Source organism: Plasmodium brasilianum, chromosome 10 (assembly GCF_023973825.1).
Source record: "Plasmodium brasilianum strain Bolivian I chromosome 10, whole genome shotgun sequence".
Classification (NCBI taxonomy): domain Eukaryota; phylum Apicomplexa; class Aconoidasida; order Haemosporida; family Plasmodiidae; genus Plasmodium; species Plasmodium brasilianum.
Window position 1 is genome coordinate 1,404,669 of NC_090123.1, and position 24,752 is coordinate 1,429,420.

The 24,752-nt window shown below is 27.0% G+C and overlaps 6 protein-coding genes across 6 annotated transcripts; 3 read left to right on the forward strand and 3 right to left on the reverse strand.

The window, feature by feature from the left end:
- Window positions 1-1,800: 1,800 nt before the first annotated feature.
- MKS88_003349 (inner membrane complex protein 1m) lies at window positions 1,801-3,159 on the reverse strand (the record flags this gene model as incomplete). The annotated part of the gene is made up of 2 exons (XM_067216433.1): window positions 1,801-2,742; window positions 3,040-3,159. 2 exons carry the CDS (start codon window positions 3,157-3,159, stop codon window positions 1,801-1,803), a joined length of 1,062 nt encoding a protein of 353 aa, XP_067073080.1.
- A 2,609-nt stretch (window positions 3,160-5,768) lies between these two features.
- Window positions 5,769-9,155, reverse strand: MKS88_003350 (uncharacterized protein; the record flags this gene model as incomplete). Its single annotated transcript, XM_067216434.1, has 3 exons — window positions 5,769-6,023; window positions 6,589-8,669; window positions 9,035-9,155. 3 exons carry the CDS (start codon window positions 9,153-9,155, stop codon window positions 5,769-5,771), a joined length of 2,457 nt encoding a protein of 818 aa, XP_067073081.1.
- A 2,632-nt stretch (window positions 9,156-11,787) lies between these two features.
- On the forward strand, window positions 11,788-13,917 carry MKS88_003351 (uncharacterized protein; the record flags this gene model as incomplete). Its single annotated transcript, XM_067216435.1, has 1 exon — window positions 11,788-13,917. The coding sequence occupies one exon, from the start codon at window positions 11,788-11,790 to the stop codon at window positions 13,915-13,917; it is 2,130 nt and encodes a 709-aa protein (XP_067073082.1).
- A 26-nt stretch (window positions 13,918-13,943) lies between these two features.
- On the forward strand, window positions 13,944-17,200 carry MKS88_003352 (uncharacterized protein; the record flags this gene model as incomplete). The annotated part of the gene is made up of 4 exons (XM_067216436.1): window positions 13,944-15,860; window positions 16,020-16,070; window positions 16,352-16,393; window positions 17,114-17,200. 4 exons carry the CDS (start codon window positions 13,944-13,946, stop codon window positions 17,198-17,200), a joined length of 2,097 nt encoding a protein of 698 aa, XP_067073083.1.
- Window positions 17,201-18,807: 1,607 nt separating this feature from the next.
- Window positions 18,808-20,889, forward strand: MKS88_003353 (WD repeat-containing protein; the record flags this gene model as incomplete). Its single annotated transcript, XM_067216437.1, has 1 exon — window positions 18,808-20,889. One exon carries the CDS (start codon window positions 18,808-18,810, stop codon window positions 20,887-20,889), a length of 2,082 nt encoding a protein of 693 aa, XP_067073084.1.
- Window positions 20,890-21,610: 721 nt separating this feature from the next.
- On the reverse strand, window positions 21,611-23,899 carry MKS88_003354 (uncharacterized protein; the record flags this gene model as incomplete). Its single annotated transcript, XM_067216438.1, has 1 exon — window positions 21,611-23,899. One exon carries the CDS (start codon window positions 23,897-23,899, stop codon window positions 21,611-21,613), a length of 2,289 nt encoding a protein of 762 aa, XP_067073085.1.
- Window positions 23,900-24,752: the final 853 nt, after the last annotated feature.

Consider the following 24,752-nt stretch of genomic DNA (forward strand, 5'->3'; position numbering starts at 1 on the left):
GCACTGCATTATACATATTTATGCACTACACATGTTAATTAAAATAAATACTAAAACGTAGGTATATAATACAATTGAAGATGAAAGCTTTTTCTTAAGTTTTAAGGAAAAGAGGAAAAAAAAAAAAAAAAAAAAAATTACGTTACCAATGTGAGCCTGTTCATTATATAATAAGTGGTACAAACAGAACTACCTCAAAAAGAATTTCGCATTTTCTCATTTTCTCATTTTCGCACCTTCTCATATTCGCATTTTCTCATATTCGCATTTTCGTATTTTTGTAAAATACCAAAATTGACGAACAGGTGCCGCCACTTCCATACGTGGTGAGAGGCTATATCTCAACCCAGATGAAACTAAAAAGGTAATACTTATTAAAGCGGCTTTTAATATATATATTTATATGACTACATGCATACGGTAATTCCTTTATTTTGTCTTACCTGCATACAACAATGCTTTTGAACAGAGGCTTTTTCATATTTAATTTCACTTTATTTTAAATTTCTTTTTCTTTTTAATTTTTCCAATATTTCATTCTTCGTATTTATTAATAAATTATTACTATGTATAAATGCAAAATTAGAATTTTTCTTTGTTCCATTTTTTTTTTTTTTTTTCATACAAAATATTAAAATAAAGAGAAATAAACCATATTTTTCACTAACTTAAAGAGACCATTATTTTGTACGGTTCTGCCATTTTAAAATTATGCATTTCTTAAATGAACACGCACAACTTAAGTGTTTTTAATTTGGAACTTCATTATATGTCCAACACATATTTTTGTGCAATTCTGTAGAGAGCATAAAGGATACAACTGTTACATTATATATATATTTCTTTCTTTTTTTTTTATATGTTTTTGTAAAACCGTATATGTATATTAAATATATATATGGATATTAAATATATATATGGATGTTAAATATATATATGTACATTAAATATATATATGGATGTTAAATATATATATGGATGTTAAATATATATATGGATGTTAAATATATATATGGATGTTAAATATATATATGTACATTAAATATATATATGGATGTTAAATATATATATGTATATTAAATATATATATATAATACGCGCATGAACAGGTCAGGTATACTACAAAAGTTATATTATCCGCTGGTTGGATATTTTTATTACAGTAATTTAACTAAAAGTGCGTTAAAAAATATGTGAAAAAAGTAAAGAGTTTAGATAGAATGAAGTAGACATTATAAAATAGAACAAATGAAGACGGGAAAAAATACTAGTGTTTAATTAAGTGTTCAAAAAAAAAAAAAAAATAAATAAAAAATAAATAAATAAATAAAAAATAAATAAATAAATGAATAAATAAATAAATGAATTAAATAAAATGAAATATATTATAATATAATAATCACATAATATATAACATGAAACTTAAAAAATAAGGAATAGGAATAGCTAATTAAAAACAAAAGTAAACGGAATAAATATTATAATTCGAATAATATTTCATTTTTTATAATAATAGTAAAAATTAAAAAAAGGTATATTTTTATGCATTAAGATATTTAATTTTGCCAGAATAGATCAGGCAATAAAATTTAAAAACATGAACAGCAAGGTAAATATGCATATATTTGTTAATAAAATATAAAAAATGTACGATGTGGCTAACTTTTTTTTAATTAATGGTTTTTTTTTTTTTTTTTTTTTTTTTTTAAGAAATCTTTTGGCTAGCTGCTCATTATATAACGTGATGTTTTCTTTACACGTTTTCCACATTTTTCACCATTTTCGCCATTTTTACCATTTTCATTTTTTATCATTTTTTTCACTTTTTTCGCCTTTTCCACCTCCTTCGTTTTTAATTTGTTGACGTTCGGTCGATCTACCACCACCGTGTTCACACGTGCACTCATTCTGTTGGCTTTTCTGATTATTGTTTCCTAAAAAAAGAGAAATTCCCTGCATACTCAATTTTCCTGCTAACATGATAGCTATCCCTGCGGCTGCCAGTGCACTAGAGGTAGCGTCAATTATTTTTGTGAAGAAATCATTTTCCTTTGTATGTACGACAAATGGATAACTATGGCTTACCATATCGTAGTAGCTAGGATGTAAATCAAAATTATTTCCCATGTCATTTATGCTGTTATTATTAAATGTATAAGGTGTTGGTGTAAATAATACTGGGTCCATTTCATACATTTTGTCATCATTATTGCCATTACAGAGACAGTTTAAAATACATTTATTTTTTTCTTTTCTGTTATATACACTAAATGGATTCATCATGTTTAGGAAGCAGTCATTATAACCCTCGAATAGAGGTATCTGCCCATCGTAATCAGTATTAAATGTTTCTGGTCTAATGGAATTATGTATATATTGAGGTATATATCTAGGGATTGGAACTTCACTATATATTTCTCTTCTTGGTCTAAATGGTATTTGTACTTCTTTAGGTATATATTTAAATCTTTTATATTTTTTTTTAACAAACTTGTCTACATATTTATATTGTGGCACATCTATTACTTTGTACACAGGTTTAACTCTTAATTTTTTTTGTGGGACTTGTACATTTTTATATTTATATCTATCTTGATATACGGGGGTTTCTACCTCCTTCACCACAGGATATGGTCGATATTCAACTCGGGGCACTTGGACTATTTTTTCCTTATACTCAATTTTTGGCACATTGATTGTGGTCTCTTGGATTATGTTTTTTATAAATGGTTTTGCTCCTGGCTTGGGCGAAGAAAAAGCGTAAGTGCATGTGCAAATGAATACATTAATAGAAGCAAATACATAAGCGTAGATGAATATGTACATATAAGCAAAAATATACTAACGATTTGTATCTACAGCAACTACTACTATGTACAGTACTTTTTTTAAAAACATCATGATCGCACAAATTAAATGGAAATAAATTTGCACAAGTGAACACATATTCCATTTTTATGTAGTCATGTTTTCCATTTTTACGAAATCATTTTTTCCATTTTTTATGAACATCAAAATTTATTTTTTTTATATTATTACTTCAAAAACGTGGTAATCCTCCATAGTTGTACACAAGGAATCGTTGCCCCTTTGCGGCATAAACATCGGCCCAAGACCATGAACATATTTATTTTTATTTTTGCAAATATTTTCACACATTGTTAAAACGTTTTTTGATAATATTTAAAAAGGAAAAATAAATATATATACATATCCTCAAATATGTATATGTATATATATATACATACACACAAATACGTATATTTATATATACATACATACACACAAATATGTATATTTATATATACATACATACACACAAATATGTATATTTATATATACAAACATACACACAAATATGTATATTTATATATACAAACACATGTTAAATGTGCTAATAGTGCGTATGCCCCTGTCTAAAAAAAAATGAGCAACGATTTACACATACCCATATATACTCGCATGTATACAAACATGTATATATATGTGTGTATGTATATATGTGTATATGTACTACCTAACACTAACGACTGCAAAGACGCAGAATTCTGTACAGTGAGTAAAATTTAAAATATTCAAACTGTAACATAAAAGGGGAAGTGACCAACTGTCTGAAGTTGTACGCTATTAATAATACAAATTTAGAAAGGAGAGACGAAAAAAAAATAAAAAAAAAAACACAATGAAATTTTATATTTAGCTTTCCCTTATGTTGTATCCCTTGAGAAATAAAAATAATACACATACATATAAATATATACATATAAATAAATATATACATATAAATAAATATATACATATAAATAAATATATACATATAAATAAATAAATGCATATATGCATATATATATATATACGTGCGCGCTTATTTTTCTGCTACTTAAAGACCAAACACATTTACATTATGAACTGTACAGGTAGCAACCTCTAAAAAAAAAACCAAGTCAATTTCGGACAAGAGTTCCACACTAGCATTTTTATTATTTTACCAAGAAAATGAATAAAAATAAAATAAAATGAAATGTAGTACGATAAAATGAAATGTAGTATGATAAAATGAAATGTAGTATGATAAAATGAAGAATAATATGATAAAATAAAATATAATATGATAAAATGGAATAAAATAAAATATGATAAAACGAAATAAATTAAATTGTAGTAAAATGTAACATAACAAAACAAGTTTTAAAAGGCTGTGAGCTCAGCAATTTAAATTGAAAATTTAGCAAAAAAAAAAAATATTTATAATTTTACATAGAGGAATTGCAATTTAAAACATATCCAGAATAAACCCTTTTTAATTCAGGTTTAATCTGATCTTACAATAAAGAAATTGTAAATTATAAATTATAAATTGCAAGTTGTAAGTTGTAACCAGTAAATTGAATATTATAAATTGTAAATTATAAATTGCATAAATTGTAAATTTTGTGTGTGTACGTGTATGTGTGTGTATCATGTTCAAAAAGCCAAATAATATTATGTACTTGTTATTTGTGTGCTATTTGAAACAGCTTACCTAAAAATCAGGGCAAATTTTTTTCTCCATTAGTAAAAATTTATGAACAGAAAAAAAAAAAAATATATATATATACACACATACATATATACGTACATATATACATACGTACATATTTGCATATACGTACATATTTGTATATACGTACGTATACGTTTGTACATTTTTTTTTCACATGACTCGTTCAGGTAAAAATTTTTCTGGAATGTACAGGAAAACGCTTTTTTTATGAGATATTGTTTTGGTACAAAAAAAAAAAAAAATTTAGACGTTATATTATACAATACGAGGAAACGTAATTTATATATTTTTTATTCATTTTTTATATATTTTTTATTTTTTTTAGTTCTATTTTATTTTCTTACACCTAAGATTAGTATAAACAATTTTACAAAAGTTTACTCGTTCATTTACAACTATTTAGACTTATTAAGAAAAAAAAAAAAAAAAAAAAAGAAAGAAAGTTGGTTGTTAATATAATAAATAAAAATAAATTAAACAGTAATCAAATAACCCAACAATTAAAAAAATAAAGTCGTGTAAGAAAAATTTAAAAGGTATATATTTTTTTCGTGAACACTTTTGTAAAGTGAAAGGATTCATTCATATATCACTCATCTGAAGGTATATATGGACGTGTATCTGTATTTATACCCGTATGAGTAAATAAAATTTACGCAAATAAATAAGCGTAATTTTTAAAAATTAAAAAATTGGCAGACAGACAAGCAAACAAGCAAGAAAACAAACAAGCAAGAAAACAAACAAGCAAGAAAACAAACAAGCAAGAAAACAAACAAACAAGAAAACAAACAAGCAAGAAAGCAAGCAAGCAAACAAACAAACAAAAGAAAAATCTCGTAAAAAAACGTCAGTTAAAATAGCTAAATATGCAAGATAAAATTTAATTTCTACTTGAATGTATAAAAATAAAGGCTTTACACATATCACGACATGTCATTGCTACACGTTATTACTACTGTACATTACTACCACGTATAAGTACTACCTATAAGTACTACATATAAGTACTACATATAAGTACTACATATAAGTACTACATATAAGTACTACGTATAAGTACTACGTATAAGTACTACATATAAGTACTACGTATAAGTACTACCTATAAGTACTACCTATAAGTACTACGTATAAGTACTACGTATAACTACAACGTGTAATTACTGTATATTGATACAAATTATTCCACACATTATGCTGCACTTTGTGCTGCACATCACAGCTACACAATGTAGTACTTACTCAGAAAGTTAGATATGGACGAGTCCAGTATATCATAATATTCAAACAAATTATATATGCAAACAACTAGCGCATTCGGGGTTACATATAAGGTAAAGGAGTTTTTTTTTTGTGCGCAAATTCGAATCATTTTATACTTGATTAAATTTGGAAATTTCATTTTCTCTTCGAAAGAAAATAAATTATCTAGTCCACTAATGCTGAACTCACCTAGGTCCTTTATTAAATTCTTGATCTGAAAAAAAGTGCAATGGGGAAGGAAAAAAAAAAATAAAAATAAATAAAAATAAATATATGGATAAATATACGAATAAATATATGAATAAATAAATGAATAAATATATGAATAAATATATGAATAAATAAATGAATAAATAAATGAATAAATAAATGAATAAATATATGAATAAATATATGAATAAATAATCAACGTCAATGTTGAACGTCACGCAGTTCAGTTGTGTTGACATCGAAATGAGGGTGAGCCGTGAAATGGGCAAATAAGCATGACGTAGGTACGTGCATACAAATACGTGTATATGGGTATGTGGGTGTATATGGGTATGTGGGTGTATATGGGTATGTGGGTGTATATGGGTATGTGGGTGTATATGGGTATGTGGGTGTATATGGGTATGTGGGTGTATGTGGGTATGTGGGTGTATATGGGTATGTGGGTGTATGTGGGCATATGTGTACATCTGTACGTATGTATGTGTGTATATGAATATATCTGTATGCATGGAACGATTGGGGCCCCGTGAAAGACTTGCCTGGTACTCATATTTGGTGGATAGCACGTCGATGTACTGAGAATCCCTGTAGTTGTAAATATTATGAAATAGGATAGGGGTAAAACATATTTCCTTTGTGCTATTTATAGTAATTAATATATAATCGGTTAAGTACATTTTTATTATATTAGACCCTTTCATTTTATCAATAGTAAGGAGAGTATTATTACGAGTGTAATTTATATTTTTGAAAAGGTAGCTGTTCAGGTAAAAAAAGAAATTGACTGCTCTTAGTGTATGTAAAAAAGGGAATTTTAAAATGTACATAATATTATCTTCAGATATCATTATATATGTATTATTACAATAAACAACATCAATTATGTTACTCTTTGGATATTTCAATTTTTTAAAAATAAAAGTACTATTTGTTTCTGTACTGTTCATATTTTTTTCATTTTTCTGTAAAATATTTATGCAGCTTTTTTGTTTTTTATATATCCAAAAATATATTTCTTTATTTTCAAATAGTATACATCCATGATTACAACAAGTCCCACTAATTAAAACTTTGGGTTTCGAATTAATTAATTTTTTTTTAAATTTTACATTTTCAGAAATTCGGATATATATAAAATAATTTTTATTTTTTTTTATTTTTTTTTCATTATTTATTAATTTGTTCATATTTTGTTCTTCCAGATATCTGAAAATGTAGTTCTCTCCAAGTTGTTCATTTTTACCATTATTCACACACATTATTTTTTTGGAAATATGTTCAGAATATTTTAAAGAATTATTATTATATTGTATTTCTCCTTTGTTACAAGGATTATTAGCAGCATTATCATTAACCATTTTTTTTTTTTTCTGTCTCTTTCCATTTTGTAATTCGAAGGAACTATAGTCGTAGTTATTTTCCTTTCTCTTGCACGTTTCTCTTTCATTCAGTTTCGGTAATTCACTCCAGCTGTTCGTGGCAACTGGATGGATCATACTGCTGCTATGTTTTTCATCAACCGTGTTAAATGGTACACGTGTATGTGCTATAGCGCCTTGCTGCAAAATGAGTTTACTCTTCGTGCTGGCACTCGTCCCACTTGTTACCCTCTCCCCGTTCACTGAGTTCTCTATATTTAATTTCCTCTTCTCTTTTGTCGACTTCCCCCCATTCGTTATCTTCTCCCCTCTCACAACACTTAAACTTCCATTTGACAAACCCGTAAATGTTGTTATACCATACTTCTTACTCTCATCGGAGTAACCCTTGGAGAAATTCCTGGGGCAGATATGATTCGTACCCTGTTTGTAATTCTCATCATAAAAATGGCAATTAGTCATATGTACAGGCTTGTCACTTCCACTTGTATATTCCATTGTTTTGAAGGTAGAATTATAAGATAACTCAAAAATAGTTGAATATTTTAAATCATCGTTACAATTTTGTATGTCTTGTTCATTTAGTTCAGGGAGACTGACTAAAATAGTACTGAATTGTAAATTCTGGTGAACGAGCTGTGAAGGAATAATCATTTTAATTTGTTTAATTAACATTTTATTTGAATTCTTATTATTGTTAAGACCTAGATATAAATTTTTTTTGCTATCTATTAAACTAACTCCAAAAAAGTGTATAGGATCTAATGGATAATTTTCTGTTAATAGTTCGTCATGTGTTTTCCTGTTTATGTCCTCATTCTTCTTCTCTCCATTAACAGGTTCATTTCCATTTTCATAAACATTATTTTGATTGGATGTGTCAAAATATATATCACCCTTATAATTACATGATACTATTTGAATATCTGTAATTTCATTACTTGTTGGTATTTCTAAATTCTTCCATTCATTAAAATGGTCTAAATGCCATAAGTATCTGCTATGATTATAGACATACAATTTATTATTAGATAAGTATACTAATATATGCCATCTTGAAAAATAAATTAATTTAATGAAATTATTTTCAAATATATAACTATTAAACAAGTACATATTCATATGAATTCCCAAGTGTGGTTTAAATCTTTTCTTGTTAAATACCACCGTTTCATTTGCAAATCTAGCGAATGCCCCCCCGAAGCATGCAAAGTTTTTACCCACGTTGTATTTCCCCATCACATGGGACAGCTCCTTGACATCTCGTTCTGCATTCGGATATGAGAAAACAAATAAAATGAAACACATAAAAGGAAATATGTGTAATGTAACAAGTGTAGTGTAACAGGTGTTATATAACAAGCAAAATAGATGCAGTATATAGATGGAAAAACAAATAGGTGGACTTATCCTTGCGTGCACACATACCACAAATTGCCCGCCGCCTTTTGCTAAAACGCTACATTGTACGGGGGGGAAATGCCAGTGATATCGCACTCACCACAGTTCTCTCTTTAAATTCCCTCATTTTTTCGTATATTTATATGTTTGTATATTTAGTTTCCCACTCGTTTACCCACTCATCTGCTCACATATTTTTTTTAATTTTTTTTTTTTTTTGTTGAACGCATACCTGAGAAGGTCCTCATTTTTTTGCTCTGAAAATCTGTGGCATCCGTTTCATTGTCATCTTGATCCATTTGTGTGTAGTTATTTTCTACACGACTGTATTCCCTATTTCTATAACCAATCATGGTTATTCGATACAAGTGCACAGATTTCCAATTTTTTTTTTTTTTTTTTGATTATTTTGCAAACGCTACAAAAAATCAGTTTTCATTCAAAATAGGTGGTGCATACTTTTATAAGGTAACATTTGAACCCAGGGAAAAAAAAAAAAAAAAAAAAAAAAAATTTGAGGGGGAGAGGGTATTTGTCTACCCTATTTTACCGTATTATTTTCCTGTATGCTGTTCTGAGTTGTTACACAATATTTTATGTCGCTCTTCACTGAGATACAATATTTATTGATGCTTTTACTTTTTTTCCAAAAATTTTCATTGCTTTAAAAGGGAAGCCCCCCAAAATATTTTCACATTCATAAAAAATTGTAATAATTGTAGTATGTTGTTTTGTAATTAACTTGATTTAGCTTAAATCAGTTTAATTTAATTCGCCTCAATATATAATTTAATTCATTTTATTTTAATTTAATTCAGTTTAATTCAATTTATTTCAGTTTAATTCAATTTATTTCAGTTTAATTCAATTTAATTTAATTTTTTTATTTTTTTTTTTCTTTTTCTTTTTCTTTTTTTACTTTTTTTCAAATTATTCATACCGTTGTGGCGTATTTAAGCAGTATTTTTTTCTTTTTTTTTTTTTTAGGAAAATTAGTAAGTACAATACATTTTTTCAATTTTTCTGTCCTACCGAGCACAATAGGAAAAAGCATGTATAGTAAAATCATGTAGGTGTATGCAAAAATGTGAGAAAAAAGAAAAAAAAAAAAAAAAAAATAAGAACGATCAAGTATGCACTCGTTAAAACTGCAAAAAAACAACTTGAATTTTATATTGGTTTGCTTTACTTTGTTTCATTTTCGTTTTGTTATATTTTATATTATTTTGTTCATTTATGTTTCAACTTTTTTTTTTTTTTTTTTGAAAAATGAATATTTTTACAAACGCTGAAGTAGCTTTTGTGGCTTACTCTACTTACACAATACAAAAGCTTGAAAATAGAGAGAACCACTAATTTTATAAAACATTTAATTTCTCTTTTTTTTTTTTTTTTTTTTTTTTTCTATTTTTAGCCTCTACCTTATATCTTTAATTATTTATATCTTTTTATAGTTTTCTTTTCTTTTTTTTTTTTTTTATATTATTATCCTTTTATCACTTTTAAACATGTTATTATACTATATTAACATATTCTTTGCATACACACACATGCTATAATGTGTATATTTTATTTTACTATATAAAGAGAACAGCTACTTCATTTTATCTCCTCTTTATTCTGTCATTAATCTTTTTTATGCTATGAAAAAATAAAAAACAATCCTGATATATGCAACCTTCAACTTTTTTGTAGTTTTTAAGGACTACGAAAAAGGCAAGCATTGCATGACCGAGAAGACGCAGTGATTGCGCAGTGATTACGCAGGGACGTATGGGTACTACATGTATATGTATATATAATAGTGAACACGCAAAATCAAATAAAAAAAAAAGACAACTATAGGGCCTGTAACGATATCAGCGTTAGACGAGAAAACATAAATATCCGAAAGGGACATATCAACTATTAGACGAACGAATGAACAAACGAATCAACAAGCAAAATACAAATTAAATTTTAAGTGAGACAGCAACTTATCGCATTTTAGCCAATAAAAGAAAAGAAGAAAAAGAGGCTTCATATATTGTATGTAACATTTTGGTGATTTGTACTTTTATTTTCAAAGTTTTTTCCTTTTTTCCTTTTTTTTTTTTTTTTTTTTTTTTTGACACGCTTGTTTGCAAATAATTTAAAGCTTTCTATATAATTTTAAATAATTTTTTTTTAAATAAGCAAAATAATATTAACTGTTCATAATTTTTTTTTTTTTTTTTTTTTTTTGCACGTTATGTACATTAAGAGCATAGTATCTGATTTCAATACGTTGTTACAAAAGTGAAAAAATATTTGTACATAAATTTTGTACCTAATAATAGCAAACGGAAGTTAAACAGAAAGATTCGAAGTGGGACAGGTAGTCATCACATACTATATTAAGTGTATGAAATCAAAAAGTTGGGAAGCACAGGGGTTAAAACAAAATAAATCATTTTGAGCAGGAAATGGAAGTAAAGACAAGAAGAAAACATACAAAAAACACTATAGAATAAAGGAGAGAAAAGAAATGCAAAATAAACTGAAGAAACAAAAAAGGAAAGCTTAAATGAACGTACATGAAAATATGCACATAAATTGCAATACAGGTAGAAGTGCAAAAAGGGCAGTACATCAATACATGTGAACTTCCCCTCGACAACTGCATGAGGATATAGTAGTTTCTTTTTTTCTTTTTATTTTCTTTGTTGAAAAAGTTTAACAAAGGTACAATGCTACATTCTCAAATTAGTAAAATGAGAATTAAAAAAAAAAAAAAAAAAAAAAAAATATACAACTTGTTACATTTAAGTAGCTATATATTGGAACAATAATAAAGCGTTGAAGTATTAATAAAATAAAAAAAATGCTATACATTATTTTCCCCCATTTTAAAAGTTGATCAATGTATACATGTATGTATGTATGTACCTACATATATAATCGTACACTTTCATATTTTTCAGTACTAATGAAATGCTCGAAAAACGCACGTTTCCTGCTAAATTCATGTTTGATAGAGGAGTAGCCTCCCTTTTTTTGTTTCATTTAAAACAAAAGGATAAGATAACATTTTGTAAATTTTCAACGAGGAAAACGCTTATTTATGAACACATTGCTGATGGGGAGGATTTCTTATCACAAAAGGGAAAAACAATTTATGCTCTCGTTAATTATACCTATGTAAATGCAAAACTTCGTGAAATAAACCACTATTTGAAGAGTAGTAACAGCGCAAATAATAACTCCAATATAAGTTACAATCATTTTTTCCAAATAAGTAATAACACTGCAGGCTTAGCGAATAATCATATTAGCAACGATGCCAACGTATATCGATTTAACGCAGTCGACATAGTTGAGAGGGATGACAGAGGTGATAGGAAAGACAGGGATGACAATGTAAACACAGTTGGTGGAATTCATAGCAATGACCACCTTGACCGAGCAGTAGAAAACTTATATATCTTGTGTGTTAAGGGAAACATAGATGAATCAGACGAAAGGATTAGGCACTATGTGAATGTTGTATTAAATTACATAAATGAATATATGGAAGAAGTAACAAGTGACAACTTAAAAAATAAAGGTGCAGAAAAATATAATGAGAAAAAAAATAAAAAATTTTTAAGCATTAATAGCTATTTATTGTTCTTAAACATTTTAAGAGTACTAGATAGAAAAAAAGAATTTAAAAATTTACTGAAATTAGTTAGCCAAAATATTCACTTCTTATCTATAGACATCGTTAGGAGGATAGCTTTTATTCACGATTTAAAAAAAGAGCATTCTTTTTTTTTTAAAGAAGTTTTAAATTATATTTATACTATTATACAATGTAACAATGAATTGTATTATAGAGAAATGCAAAATGTTAATATATGTATAAATATATGTACAAATTTTTTTTTTGGGAAAAAATATGTACAGGCAAGGAAAATGTATGATTATGAAATTAACGAAGATATTATTTATTTATATAATATAAATTACATTTATATAAATCATATTATCACATTTAGTAATATCATACACTCTGAAAAGAGTATGTATTATCAAGATGAAATGTATACAGGGAAAGAACTAGATATACCAAAAGACGACAAAGGAGAAGAAGAATCATCAATGCAGAAAAATCGTGATATGATGTATTTATCCTTGTCGTCACATGACTTTACAGATATGCACAAAAAATTGAATAAACGATATACCTCCAATCTTAACAAAGAAGAACATACGAATGCAACAGTTAGTTTACACGATGAAACTGTAATGATGACAATGACAAATAAAAACAAAGATGCAACGTATAATTATACCCAAAGAGAAAAAAGGAATAATAAAATGAGTTCATCTACAAGTAATCATAATGATGATGATGCAAAAGAAATATATAATTGCAGATCAACTGATCATCTAAATATACGTACAACATACGCGGATGATTTTAATTTTAATTATTACATGATTGATACAATTTACGTTCTCTTTAATTATTACATGAACTTATCAGAAAAGAAAAAAAACGATAAAAATAATCTTTCTTTTTTTTTTTTTTTACCGGACATAAAGAATAATATTATGAATATAGTTTTGAATTTTATTACTACTTTAAAAGATGAGCTAAATAAAAACAAACAACTGAAAAATAAGAAAATAATTGCCTCTTTAGAAAGAGTTTTAAAGCTAGGTTATGCATTTCAAGTACCGTTTAAGTTAGAGCCTTTCATCTTCTACTATTTGAACGTTTTGTTGGTCAGCAAATTTGATCTCTCTTTACTAGACAACATAAAAATATTAGCTATTTTTAGGGAAGTGCATAATATGAATAGGGGGAGCAACATGAACAGGACAGGTAAAATGGAAGTGGCAAAGGAAAGAATAAACGAAGGGGAAAACGACATAGCTAAAAGGGAAGAGGAAAGAGTAAACGAAGGGGAAAACGGCATAGCTAAAAGGGAAGAGGAAAGGGTAAATGAAGGGAAGAGTATCACCTCTGAAAAGGTGGAAGAAGAAAATACGATTCTTCCTGATGAGATAGCCAAAATAAAAATATACACAGGACAGGCGGAAAAAAATCCCAAAAAAAAAAAAAAAAATTTGATCTATGTTCATCAAGTCAATTTAATACAAAATTAAGTAGCTATATACATGCCCCTAACGAGATGTACAACGCAAATAGTTATCTATTGGATAACATGATCAAGTTAGTTTTTGATAACCTAAAAAAGTGTTTACATACATCAAAAGGTAGTGACATATGTATGTTAATACCGATAGTTTATGAATTTCATAAATATATGGATGAAGAGTTAAAAAATATATTAACCGTTCAGGTAACATGTAACAGAGACAATATAAATGAAACGAACTTCATAAATATATTACGCGTATTTTCAAAGATGAAGTATAAGAATGAACTTGTTAACAAATTTTTGTACAATGTGAAATATTTGGCAAGTTACAAAAAAAGCAATGGGTTAACAAATGAGCAGAGCAGTGATAACGATTCTATGCAGAACGTTTATTCTTTTTTTTTTTCGTGTCCAAAATTCTTTTTCCTGTTTTTTTATTATAAAAGTAAAAATAATTTATTTACATATAAGGATGTATATTATGTGGAAAACTTTATACAAAATAGCTTTTTTGAAATGAATGTAAAGGATTTTATTTTTGTTTTATTAATTTATTACAAGAACGGAATAGTTTTACTACCGCAACTGCTGCTCAAAATTTGTGCTATTTTTAACAACGGGAAAAAGATTATAAAAAGGGAAGAGCTGCTATTTTGTCTTTTTTTGCTCTCAAAAAATTATTACGCCCTATCAAACAGTGCAAGTGGAAGAATTGATAGTAGTGGTAATAGCGGTAGTTATTACAGGGCCTTAGGGAATAAAGAGGACAACTTTTTGATGAAAAAAATGAACGTGTTCAGGAAAAGCCAGTATACTCAGCATCACATAGACTCTTTTATAAACGTAATTAATGACATTTTATTGTACATTTACGATGATAAGATGATAAATTATCAAGCAGACCTGATGAAACATTTACAAGAAGAGGGGAATATAAGAAATACTGTTGAAGGGGAAGGAAAAAAAACGAATGATGGTAAGAACAATGAGAAGGAAGAAGCTTATTCTGAAGATATCAAAGTGATCCATCATAATAACACTTATATGGTCAATTCTGAAATATATACCTGTAAAATGGACTTTAACAGGTTAAAATTAAATTTGATAATGATGAAAATATTTTATAACTTATATTATTCCTTTTTCACAATTCGTAATGAAAAAAAAAAAAAAAAAAAAAAAATTCTGAACAGTCATCATGAAAAATTATTAACTCATTTATTTTCATGTTTTAATAATAATTTTTCAAAAAATGTAAACGAAATTAAATATATATCCCCCTTATTATATCATTTTAGTTACCTTAATATTTATTCTCCATTTTATTTTAAAAAACAAATATGTTACATATTAAAAAATTGCATTATGGATGATCAGCTAGTAAAACATATATTGCTAAGTCATGTATTTATGAAACAGAAAATATCAACTGAAATAAAAAAGTATATTAAGGAATATGTAATTACCCATTTTGAACATTTTAGCATGAATCTTCAAGTACTGTTCTTTAAATTTTGTAATAATTTTTTAAATATGAAAAATATAGAAAATACAGATGAACAAAAGGATAGTTTGTTATTCGATCAGCTGCTAAATAATATATTTTTAAATTTAGCAAAAATGAAGCCAAACAATTATTTAGATATTTATTTTACCATAAGCAATAATATGGTTAAAGATAAAAAGTATTATATTCAACTATTTTATTATATGAACAAGTGTGCTGATCATTATACCGGTGAACAGTTATTGCTAATACTTTTTTACATGTACAAGACAGGTTATAGTAAACCAAAAATACGCAAAAAAGTAAGAAATTTAATTTTGCATCACCACAAGAAAAGACTAATTAATTTAAGCACCTATATAAAATATATATTGCCACTCGACGAATTTGGTATATATCATTTGTTACCAATTAAATTTCAGCAGGTTATTTATGATCAGGTACATTGCGATAGATACGTACACGGGGGAGGGGGGAGGACATTCTAACACATGCGCTAAGCACATAATATATATATATATATATAGAATAGATAACACACGTACGTACATGTTTTTCTCTATACCTCACAAATTTTTCCATTTTTTGCGTTTTTATAGCTCGGAGAGGATGTGAAACCGTATGTACGGCAGCCGCTGAAAAATGATGAGGTAAAAAAGCTCAAAAAATAAAAAAAATACAAAAAAGTACAAAAATGAAAAAACAAGCAAAAAAATGCAAAAAAACGCAAAAAAATGAAAAAACAAACAAAAAAATGCAAAAAAACGCAAATAAAAAGCAAAGAAAGGCAAAAGACTGAACATAAAAATTTCTCCATTTAAGACAGCGATTTGAAAACAAAATGACCACAATTAAAAAAAATGTTAAAACATAATAAATGATATTATGTATTTTCGTTTTTGCCTTTTTTTTTTTTTTTTGGAAATTATAGGAAGAAAGGAAAAATTCGCAAATCACAATGGAACATGATCAGGTAATTTTATTCGTTCATATATACTCGTCATGCTGATGCATATATATATATATACATATATGTTATTATATATACGTTTATGTATGTATATTTGTATGTATATTTGTATGTATATTTGTATGTATATTTGTATGTATATATGTATGTATATATGTACGTATGTACGTATGTATGTATGTACGTATGTACGTATGTATATATGTATGTATATTTGTATGTATGTACGTATGTATGTACGTATGTATGTACGTATGTACGTATGTATATATGTATGTATATTTGTATGTATGTACGTATGTATGTACGTATGTATGTACGTATAAGTATATGCAAATGTGAATTTACATTATTCCGTTTGCAATTTTGTATGCCGCGTTTGATGTATAAACGTTACAGTATTTTATTTTATAACTTCGTATATATTTAGCTTAACATATTACGGTTAGCTAAATTTTATGAACTGTACATAAATAAATTGAACGTGGATAATACACTTTAAATATTTGTTTATATGTATATGAGCATATACATATACGTATGTATTAACAATTTATAATTATATACTTTTATTTTTATACATTGATGTGATTAAAAAATACATAAATACTTCTGGGATCAGTTAGTTTCAAAAAGTGTACATTACGAAATACATATACATATAATTTACTTAAAATAACAATATATTATTTTATATTTTTCATTATATTTTGTTCAATATAGCAGGATTTTCCTATAGAAACAACTGAACAGCAAGATAATGAAGATGCGCCCATATATATCTTTGAACAAATGGTTAAAAGTTATTGAGCATATATATATATATATATATATATATAAATATAGGTATGTACAAATGATGTTTTATTTTTCCCATCTCCACCCAATTTTTTTTTTTTTTTTAATTTTATTATAATAAATATTTTACTAAGGTAACCTTTTTATATAATAATTAAATTTCTCTTTTTATAATAATTTCTTTTTTTTAATCATAATTTCTAATTTCTCATTTTTAATTATAATGGATAAATTTCTCCTTTTTTAATCGTAATTTCTAATTTCTCATTTTTAATTATAATGGATAAATTTCTCCTTTTTTAATCGTAATTTCTAATTTCTCATTTTTAATTATAATGGATAAATTTCTCCTGTTTTAATCGTAATTTCTAATTTCTCATTTTTAATTATAATGTATAAATTTCTCCTTTTTTAATCGTAATTTCTAATTTCTCATTTTTAATTATAATGGATAAATTTCTCCTTTTTTAATAGTAATTTCTAATTTCTCATTTTTTTATTATACAGTGTTAAATTTTATTTTTTATGATGGTCAAATTTTACTTGTAATTTCTTCTCTATTTTTCGACAGTGTTATCCTTTTTAAGTGGCAATCAAATTATACCTTTTTTTTTTTATTTTATTATAGTATGCCAATTTAATATCAATTTAATATGTCAATTTAATATGTCAATTTAATATGTCAATTTAGTATGTCAATTTAGTATGTCAATTTAGTTTTTCAATATTTTTATATAAACTTTTTATTGAATTAATATGCTTACAAATATTATTATATTATGAATGTTTGTCGAACAATATATTTATTAATATATACTTTTATTCTTATTTATTTTTTTTTTTTTTTTCTTTAAAAATTGCATCGCAATTCAAATTATCAAGATACATTTATATATTTCACATTTTTAAAAAAAAGGGGTTAAAAAAAAGAAAAAAAAAATCTTACGTGTACATACAAAATATGTGCAGTTTGTATGTTTTAAAGTTCATATATATTATAACATGAGTAAATACATAAGTATACATAAATGCATATATACTACATAACAAGTAAAGGTAGAACATTACAGCGGTAAACATGCGAATGAAATGATTTGTTTTTGAGAATTCATCTTTATTTAATTTATTTTTTCCATATTTTCCACTTTTTCCATTTATTTTATTATTTTTTTACCTTCTTAAGTATGTATGTATTATGCAAGTATGAATGTAAAAATTGATAACGAGCATCCAACTTTTCCATATATATTTGTTTAAAATTGTGAGGCAGGAGGGGCGTATATTTTTTAAAATTTTTTTGTAAGAACAGTTGAGAGTGTCCTCACTTGCTCGATGAACACACAATCACTACTTGTATAAAAAAAAAAAAAAAAAAAAAAAAAATAGTGTTAACAGAAATTGCCAAAATTTAAATTCAACATTTAAGTGCTTGTAACTACTGTACAACGGTGTAGTAGCCAAACGGTTCAAGTGATAATAAGGGAATAAGGGAATAAAGTTAAGGGTTAACCGAGGATTATATATGTATATATATATATATATATACTCTGATATATAGATACACTACCCCCCTAATCCACATTTTCAGAGTGTGAAATTACAAAATATAGTCTTTTAGAATGAACGATGCGATAGACGAAGATTTTTTATATGAGGACATAAGAAACAAGAGGGATATCATTGACATAAGTTCAGGTGAAGAGTGCATTAGTAACAGTTCAGATAAGCTATATGAAGAGGAGGAAGAGGAACTAATTAATTATAAAAAGAAACGAATATCGTATTATAAAAGATTTTATGCTAATAAAAGTATATATTGTGTAAACTCATATAAAAAATGGGTATATTTTGGTAGTGTTAATAATAAATGTTATTTGTATAATAATTTTGATCAAGATTTGAAATCATTTGTTCATAATTCAAATAGTTTACAGGTAGCGCAGATAAAAAATAGCAGGAACATTAATAAGGATGATACTATGACCTTGGGTCATTGTGGAAATGGAAAGCATATCAACAAGAATAGCATGATAGGTAGTAGTGTAAGCTGTACTAGTGGTATTAGTTATAATACTAACAGTATCAGTGGAAATAGCGTGGACGTGTGTTTGCAAAACTTGAAGCATCAAAAGTACAGTGATACTGTGACAAACATAAAATTTTCGAAAAATTATAAATACGTCGCCTTGTGTGTATACAATGGTGATATATATATATATGAAAATAATAGTATGAACAGTTCAGAAATATTAAATTACAATTTAAAAAATATAAAGCAAAATATTAATAGTAGTAATTCTTTATTAGCTATATTTAATTGGAATATAGATAATAAATTTATAAAAGAAGAACTAATAAATGAAGATATGAAAATTGTCAATATTTTAAGTCTTAATGATTCAAATAATAAAAAGGATATTGAATATTTTATGTTTTGTCCGTATAATGAAAATATTCTTATAAGCATTTATTTAGATGCACCAAATATTTATATATGGGATGTACTTGAAAGTACACCATTAAACATTACCTACACTGTTGATATACCAACTTTTTTGAATATATGTAACTATGACAGTTATTTTTATCTTCTAGTGGGTTTTCATAATGGAGATACCTTTGTGTATGACTATGATATTTACAATATAAAAAAAAGAAGTGCAGGTAAGAAGCACGGAAAAAGGGAAAAAGCGAATTATACAGGAGTACCCTCTGTTAATGGTAGTGAGTACACGCAGAAGGCAGGGTTAAGCTGGCTTCACCGCACCAGCAGTAATAACGATAATGGGATTGACATTGACGATGATATTGATAATGAAAATAACAGTGATAATGTTAACGGGGGCACTAATAACAATAGTATTGGTAGTATTGGCGGTATTGGTAGTATTGGCGGTATTGGTAATACTGGCAGCATTGGTAATACGGGCAGCATTGGTAATACTGGCAGCATTGGTAATACTGGCAGCATTGGTAATACTGGCAGCATTGGTAATACGGGCAGCATTGGTAGGGGAGTGCTAATAAGCAGCCATAAGAGTAATGGCGTGAAATATGAAGGGAATGATGGTTCATTGAGCTACAGCAATAAATCATTGCTAAACAACTACAATAGTAATTATAAATATAACGAATTAATAAATGACGAATTGGACAACAACAACGATATCTTGTGTATTGACAATAATTTAACGAATGAAATATTTATAGCTTCCCATAAAAATGTGATACAAATGTATAATATTAATAATAATAATCTTATTAGTACATATAATAACCTCCATAATGATATAGTAGATTACTGTTTATTTAATAATAGAAAATCAAATATATTTGCGTCTTCTTCTTTAGATAATAATGTCATTATATTTGATTTTCAAAATAAGAAATATATTAACAAGTTTAGTGTTAATTATGATTTTAATAAAAATGATACGAATGATCGAATGGATAAAGGAATAAATTTTCTCAAATGGCTTAATGCAAATTTACTTTTATTTTCCAGTTTAAATGGAAACATATATATATATGACATTAGACTTAGAAAATGTATTCATCAGTTTTATTCTCATACAGATACCATTTTTAATATTCACGTATCACTGCATTTGTATGAACACAAAAATATATTATCAATTATAACTGCCAGCGATGACAAATCCTCCAACATGCATTTTTTGGACCTTTCGTATTTCACCTAGTATGCGCCATCAATCACTAAGCATTAATTTCCTGTGTTATAAGAAACATACCAGATGGGAAATACTTATGTTTTCCCGTTTATTAGCCCATTTGTCTTCTCGTTTGTAACCACGTTTGTAAATCTTGCATGTAATCTCGTTTGTTAAATTGTTTTTCATTGCATTTGTCTTCTCATTTTTCATCTCGTTTTTCGCCCAATTTGTTAGCCTATATATAACTGCTCGTTCATTTTTATGTTCCATTTTTTCGTACCATTTTTGCCCTTTCATTTGATGAAGCAATCATGCTGGTAAGCAAGCTTCCGTGCACATACACACATATAAATATATGTACATGCATATATATGCATACATATGTAAATATACATATATAATTGTGTCCATATATATACTAATATGTACGTATTTGTGTGTATATATATATATATATATATATATAGCGCAGTCATGTTTAAATTTTCTGCTGGCTATTTTTTTTTTTTTTTTTTTATCTATTATCATTTTTTACTTCCTTTTTTTGTTCCTATGTTGGTGTACTGTTGTACTGCTGCACTATTGCACTGTTACATAATTTGAAATTTGCCTGTGTCTGTGTTCAGAAAAACTTGCAAAAAAAAAAAAAAAATTACAAGAAATAAAAAGAATTACAGACGAGGAAAAAAATGCCCACGTGTTTAAATGGTCAGTGTGCAGCTACTAATAGCACTACCCTTTCCCGCTGCTAATCCTCAATGCATACGTACGACGACTGTGGAAGGTGCTTGAAAAAATTAGTTTTCAAAATGTACATAAAAATACTGTATGTAGCAACAAGGCCCAAGGGTCTGTCCTTATTTTGCTTTAAGTTAACATAGTATATGTTATCAAAAATTTCATCTTTGTTATGCAAATTATTGCTCATATTAATAAAATTTTTATGTACGGATTTGTATTTTTTCTCTATATTATTACAATTGTCCATTATGAGAAAAACGCCCTTTGCTTTATTTACCAAATTTAAAAATGTATGATCATGTTCAGAATAATTTTTTTTATAATTTATATACAAATCACTATGGCTACTATATTTTAATAGTAATATTTTATTTTCTTTGGCATATTTATGTAACTCATTTAAATCTGTGTTTTTGTATGGTATGTCCAGTAAATACCCTGACGATGCTCGTATAGTAAATGGATGAAAAAAATCAATATTGTAAATACTGTTTATGTCTAAAGTTTTATAGCTAGCTATTTTATTTTTATTTTTTTTTTTTAAATTTTCTATATTAAATATACATTGCCATTTTAGTAAAAAACAACTCCGTATTATTGTGCCTATATCCCCATTACATAAATATTCAACATTATTTTTTATATCGTACTGTTGTGCACTTTCACTATTTAAAGAACAGTCATCCCTTTTAACTGCTCTATCATTGGCGTTTTCCTTTTCTTCAAAATGGATATCATATATTTTTAAATTTTGTTCGCTTTGCTTCACCTCAAATGGAATCTTTTGTCTCTCTTTCCATTCGTCTTCCCCATCTTCTTCTTCTTCTTCTTCTTCCTCTTCTTCTTCTTCTTCTTCCTCTTCTTCTTCTTCTTCTTCCTCTTCTTCTTCTTCCTCTTCCTTTTCCTCCTTCGCTTCGTCCACATGATTCATTTTTACCTCAGCCCCAACTTGGTGCTCTTCCCCCCAATTGACGTTATAAAAGCAAAATGCTAAGTGGGGTAGGCCCACATTATCAAAGTGAAATTTATGCAAAACCTCAGCTAAAACTCCATTCTTAAAAGAGTACAGAAAAGAAAGTTTTTTTAGCAATTTATTTGAAAGCAATATAAAATTATCAAATGAGTGAAAATCTTTTAAATTATCAATACTATTTGTATAAATTCTGCATAAGTAATTTTTTTGTCTCTCTAGTATAATTTTCTTACTTGTTAATAATATTTTTTCTTGTTTTTCTCTATACTTTCTATCAGTTGCTAATTTATATAAATGTATAAAAACCGGATGATTTTGTGATTTAATTATTTTTACTTTCTTTGAAGAGAAAAATATTTTATAAAAATGATCATTTTTTTTCTTTTCACTAATGCTTAGCTGATTATCTTTACTTTTCATTAGCATATTATTTATATGTTTATCTACTGTGTTATGAACAACATCATAACCTTTTCTTTTTATTATTTTATTTTCCATATTGTTTTTTCCTTTGTTTTTAATTATGCTTTTCGCATCCATTTTGATATTGCTACTAATAATTAAGTCGTTATTCCTATCACTGTTAAGTTTTCCATGTAGTACTTCATCCTTTTTATCGTCCACACTTGGATTATCATTACACTTCATTGTACCCTCTGTAAAACGTTTATTCTCTATCATGAGATGTTCGCTATTTGTAGACATGTGCTCCTCGTTCAATGGTGTACCTGTGTTATCTCCTTTATTAAAATATTTCTTATTCATATCATATAATGGGTTCTCCTTTGTTTCTCCTACAGTTCGATATTTTGTTTTAATAACACTCTGGCTAAGTGTTTGTGCATGACGTTTTTTTTTTTTACCACTGTCATATGGTATTTCTTCACACAGTTTGTGTTCATTTACAATTTTGTTATATAACTCACTCGTTAATGTGTTACTAGCTCTTGGCCCATATACAAAGCTTCTTGGTTTGACAAACGATGTTTCTTTATAATCATGAGGGGGAAGATTTTGCGGCGGTATCTGCGTGTGCTCATTATGCTGCCTGTACTCATTATACCGCTCGTACTCTTTTTGCTGCTTACCCTCCTTAAGATCCTTTTGTTTACTTTTAGATTTTTTGTTTTCTTCTTTTTCTTCTACCCCACTTTTATAAACATTCCCCAGAACATCTTCGTTGTCATCTACTCTTGTTGACTCAGCACTATGTGTTGTAAAAAGCTTAACAATATTTGTACATATATAATTATTTTTTCTATTCATCCATACGTTAAAAAGTGTAAGAAACTCCCTCCTATATTTTATTGTACAGTGCATCATGCTGAGTATTACAGCTTCAGAATGTTTATTTTAAAATTTCAAGTTATAAGCACATGCATTTTTAAAAGTTTTTCAATGCTAATTTTTCCTAATCTTGGAAGATGGAAAATATTTACTCATCCACAACATAACACTGTAGGGTGAGCGGCTTTCCCATAGGCAGTATGTGTATGTACATATATATGTACATGTATGTATATATTCTTTTTTTATGTGCACGAGGCATGTACATAAGTAAATATCTTGCTCTTTCCAAGTAGCGCTACTTCATATTTTTAAAAAATAAATATATTTTTTTTTTTTTTTGGAAAATATTATGAGTGCACGTTAGGGAGAAAAACAGTCCCCCTCTTTTTTCAAACTTTTGTCATATGCATATATATATGTATATGTATACATAATATCATATACGTACATGTACACTTATAGGTACATAAACAAGATGAACGCATAAGGCGCGAAAGCCACTCGTTTACCATTAATTGTTCCATTTTATACGCATATGCACAAATTCATTGTAATTATTTAAAAATAAGAGGAATGAAAAGGAGTGCATAAAATATTGTTTTTGTAGAGTATATCTTCAATGAATAAGGTAAAAAAAAAAAAAAAAAAAAAAAAAAATATCATACATTTCATTATGATTAATCGTTGTCACTTTTTGCTTTGTTAACACGGTTCCATTTTGCTGTACACCCTACAATTATGCACATTTTTGCAATTTTTTTGAGTTTTCTTATAAGCATTTTGAAAGTAAATATACTTAGTATTAACGCCATCGCATCGAGGTGGCAAACACTGAAAATGTACTATGGCACAACACCTTTGTTATCATCAAGATGTATGTAATAAA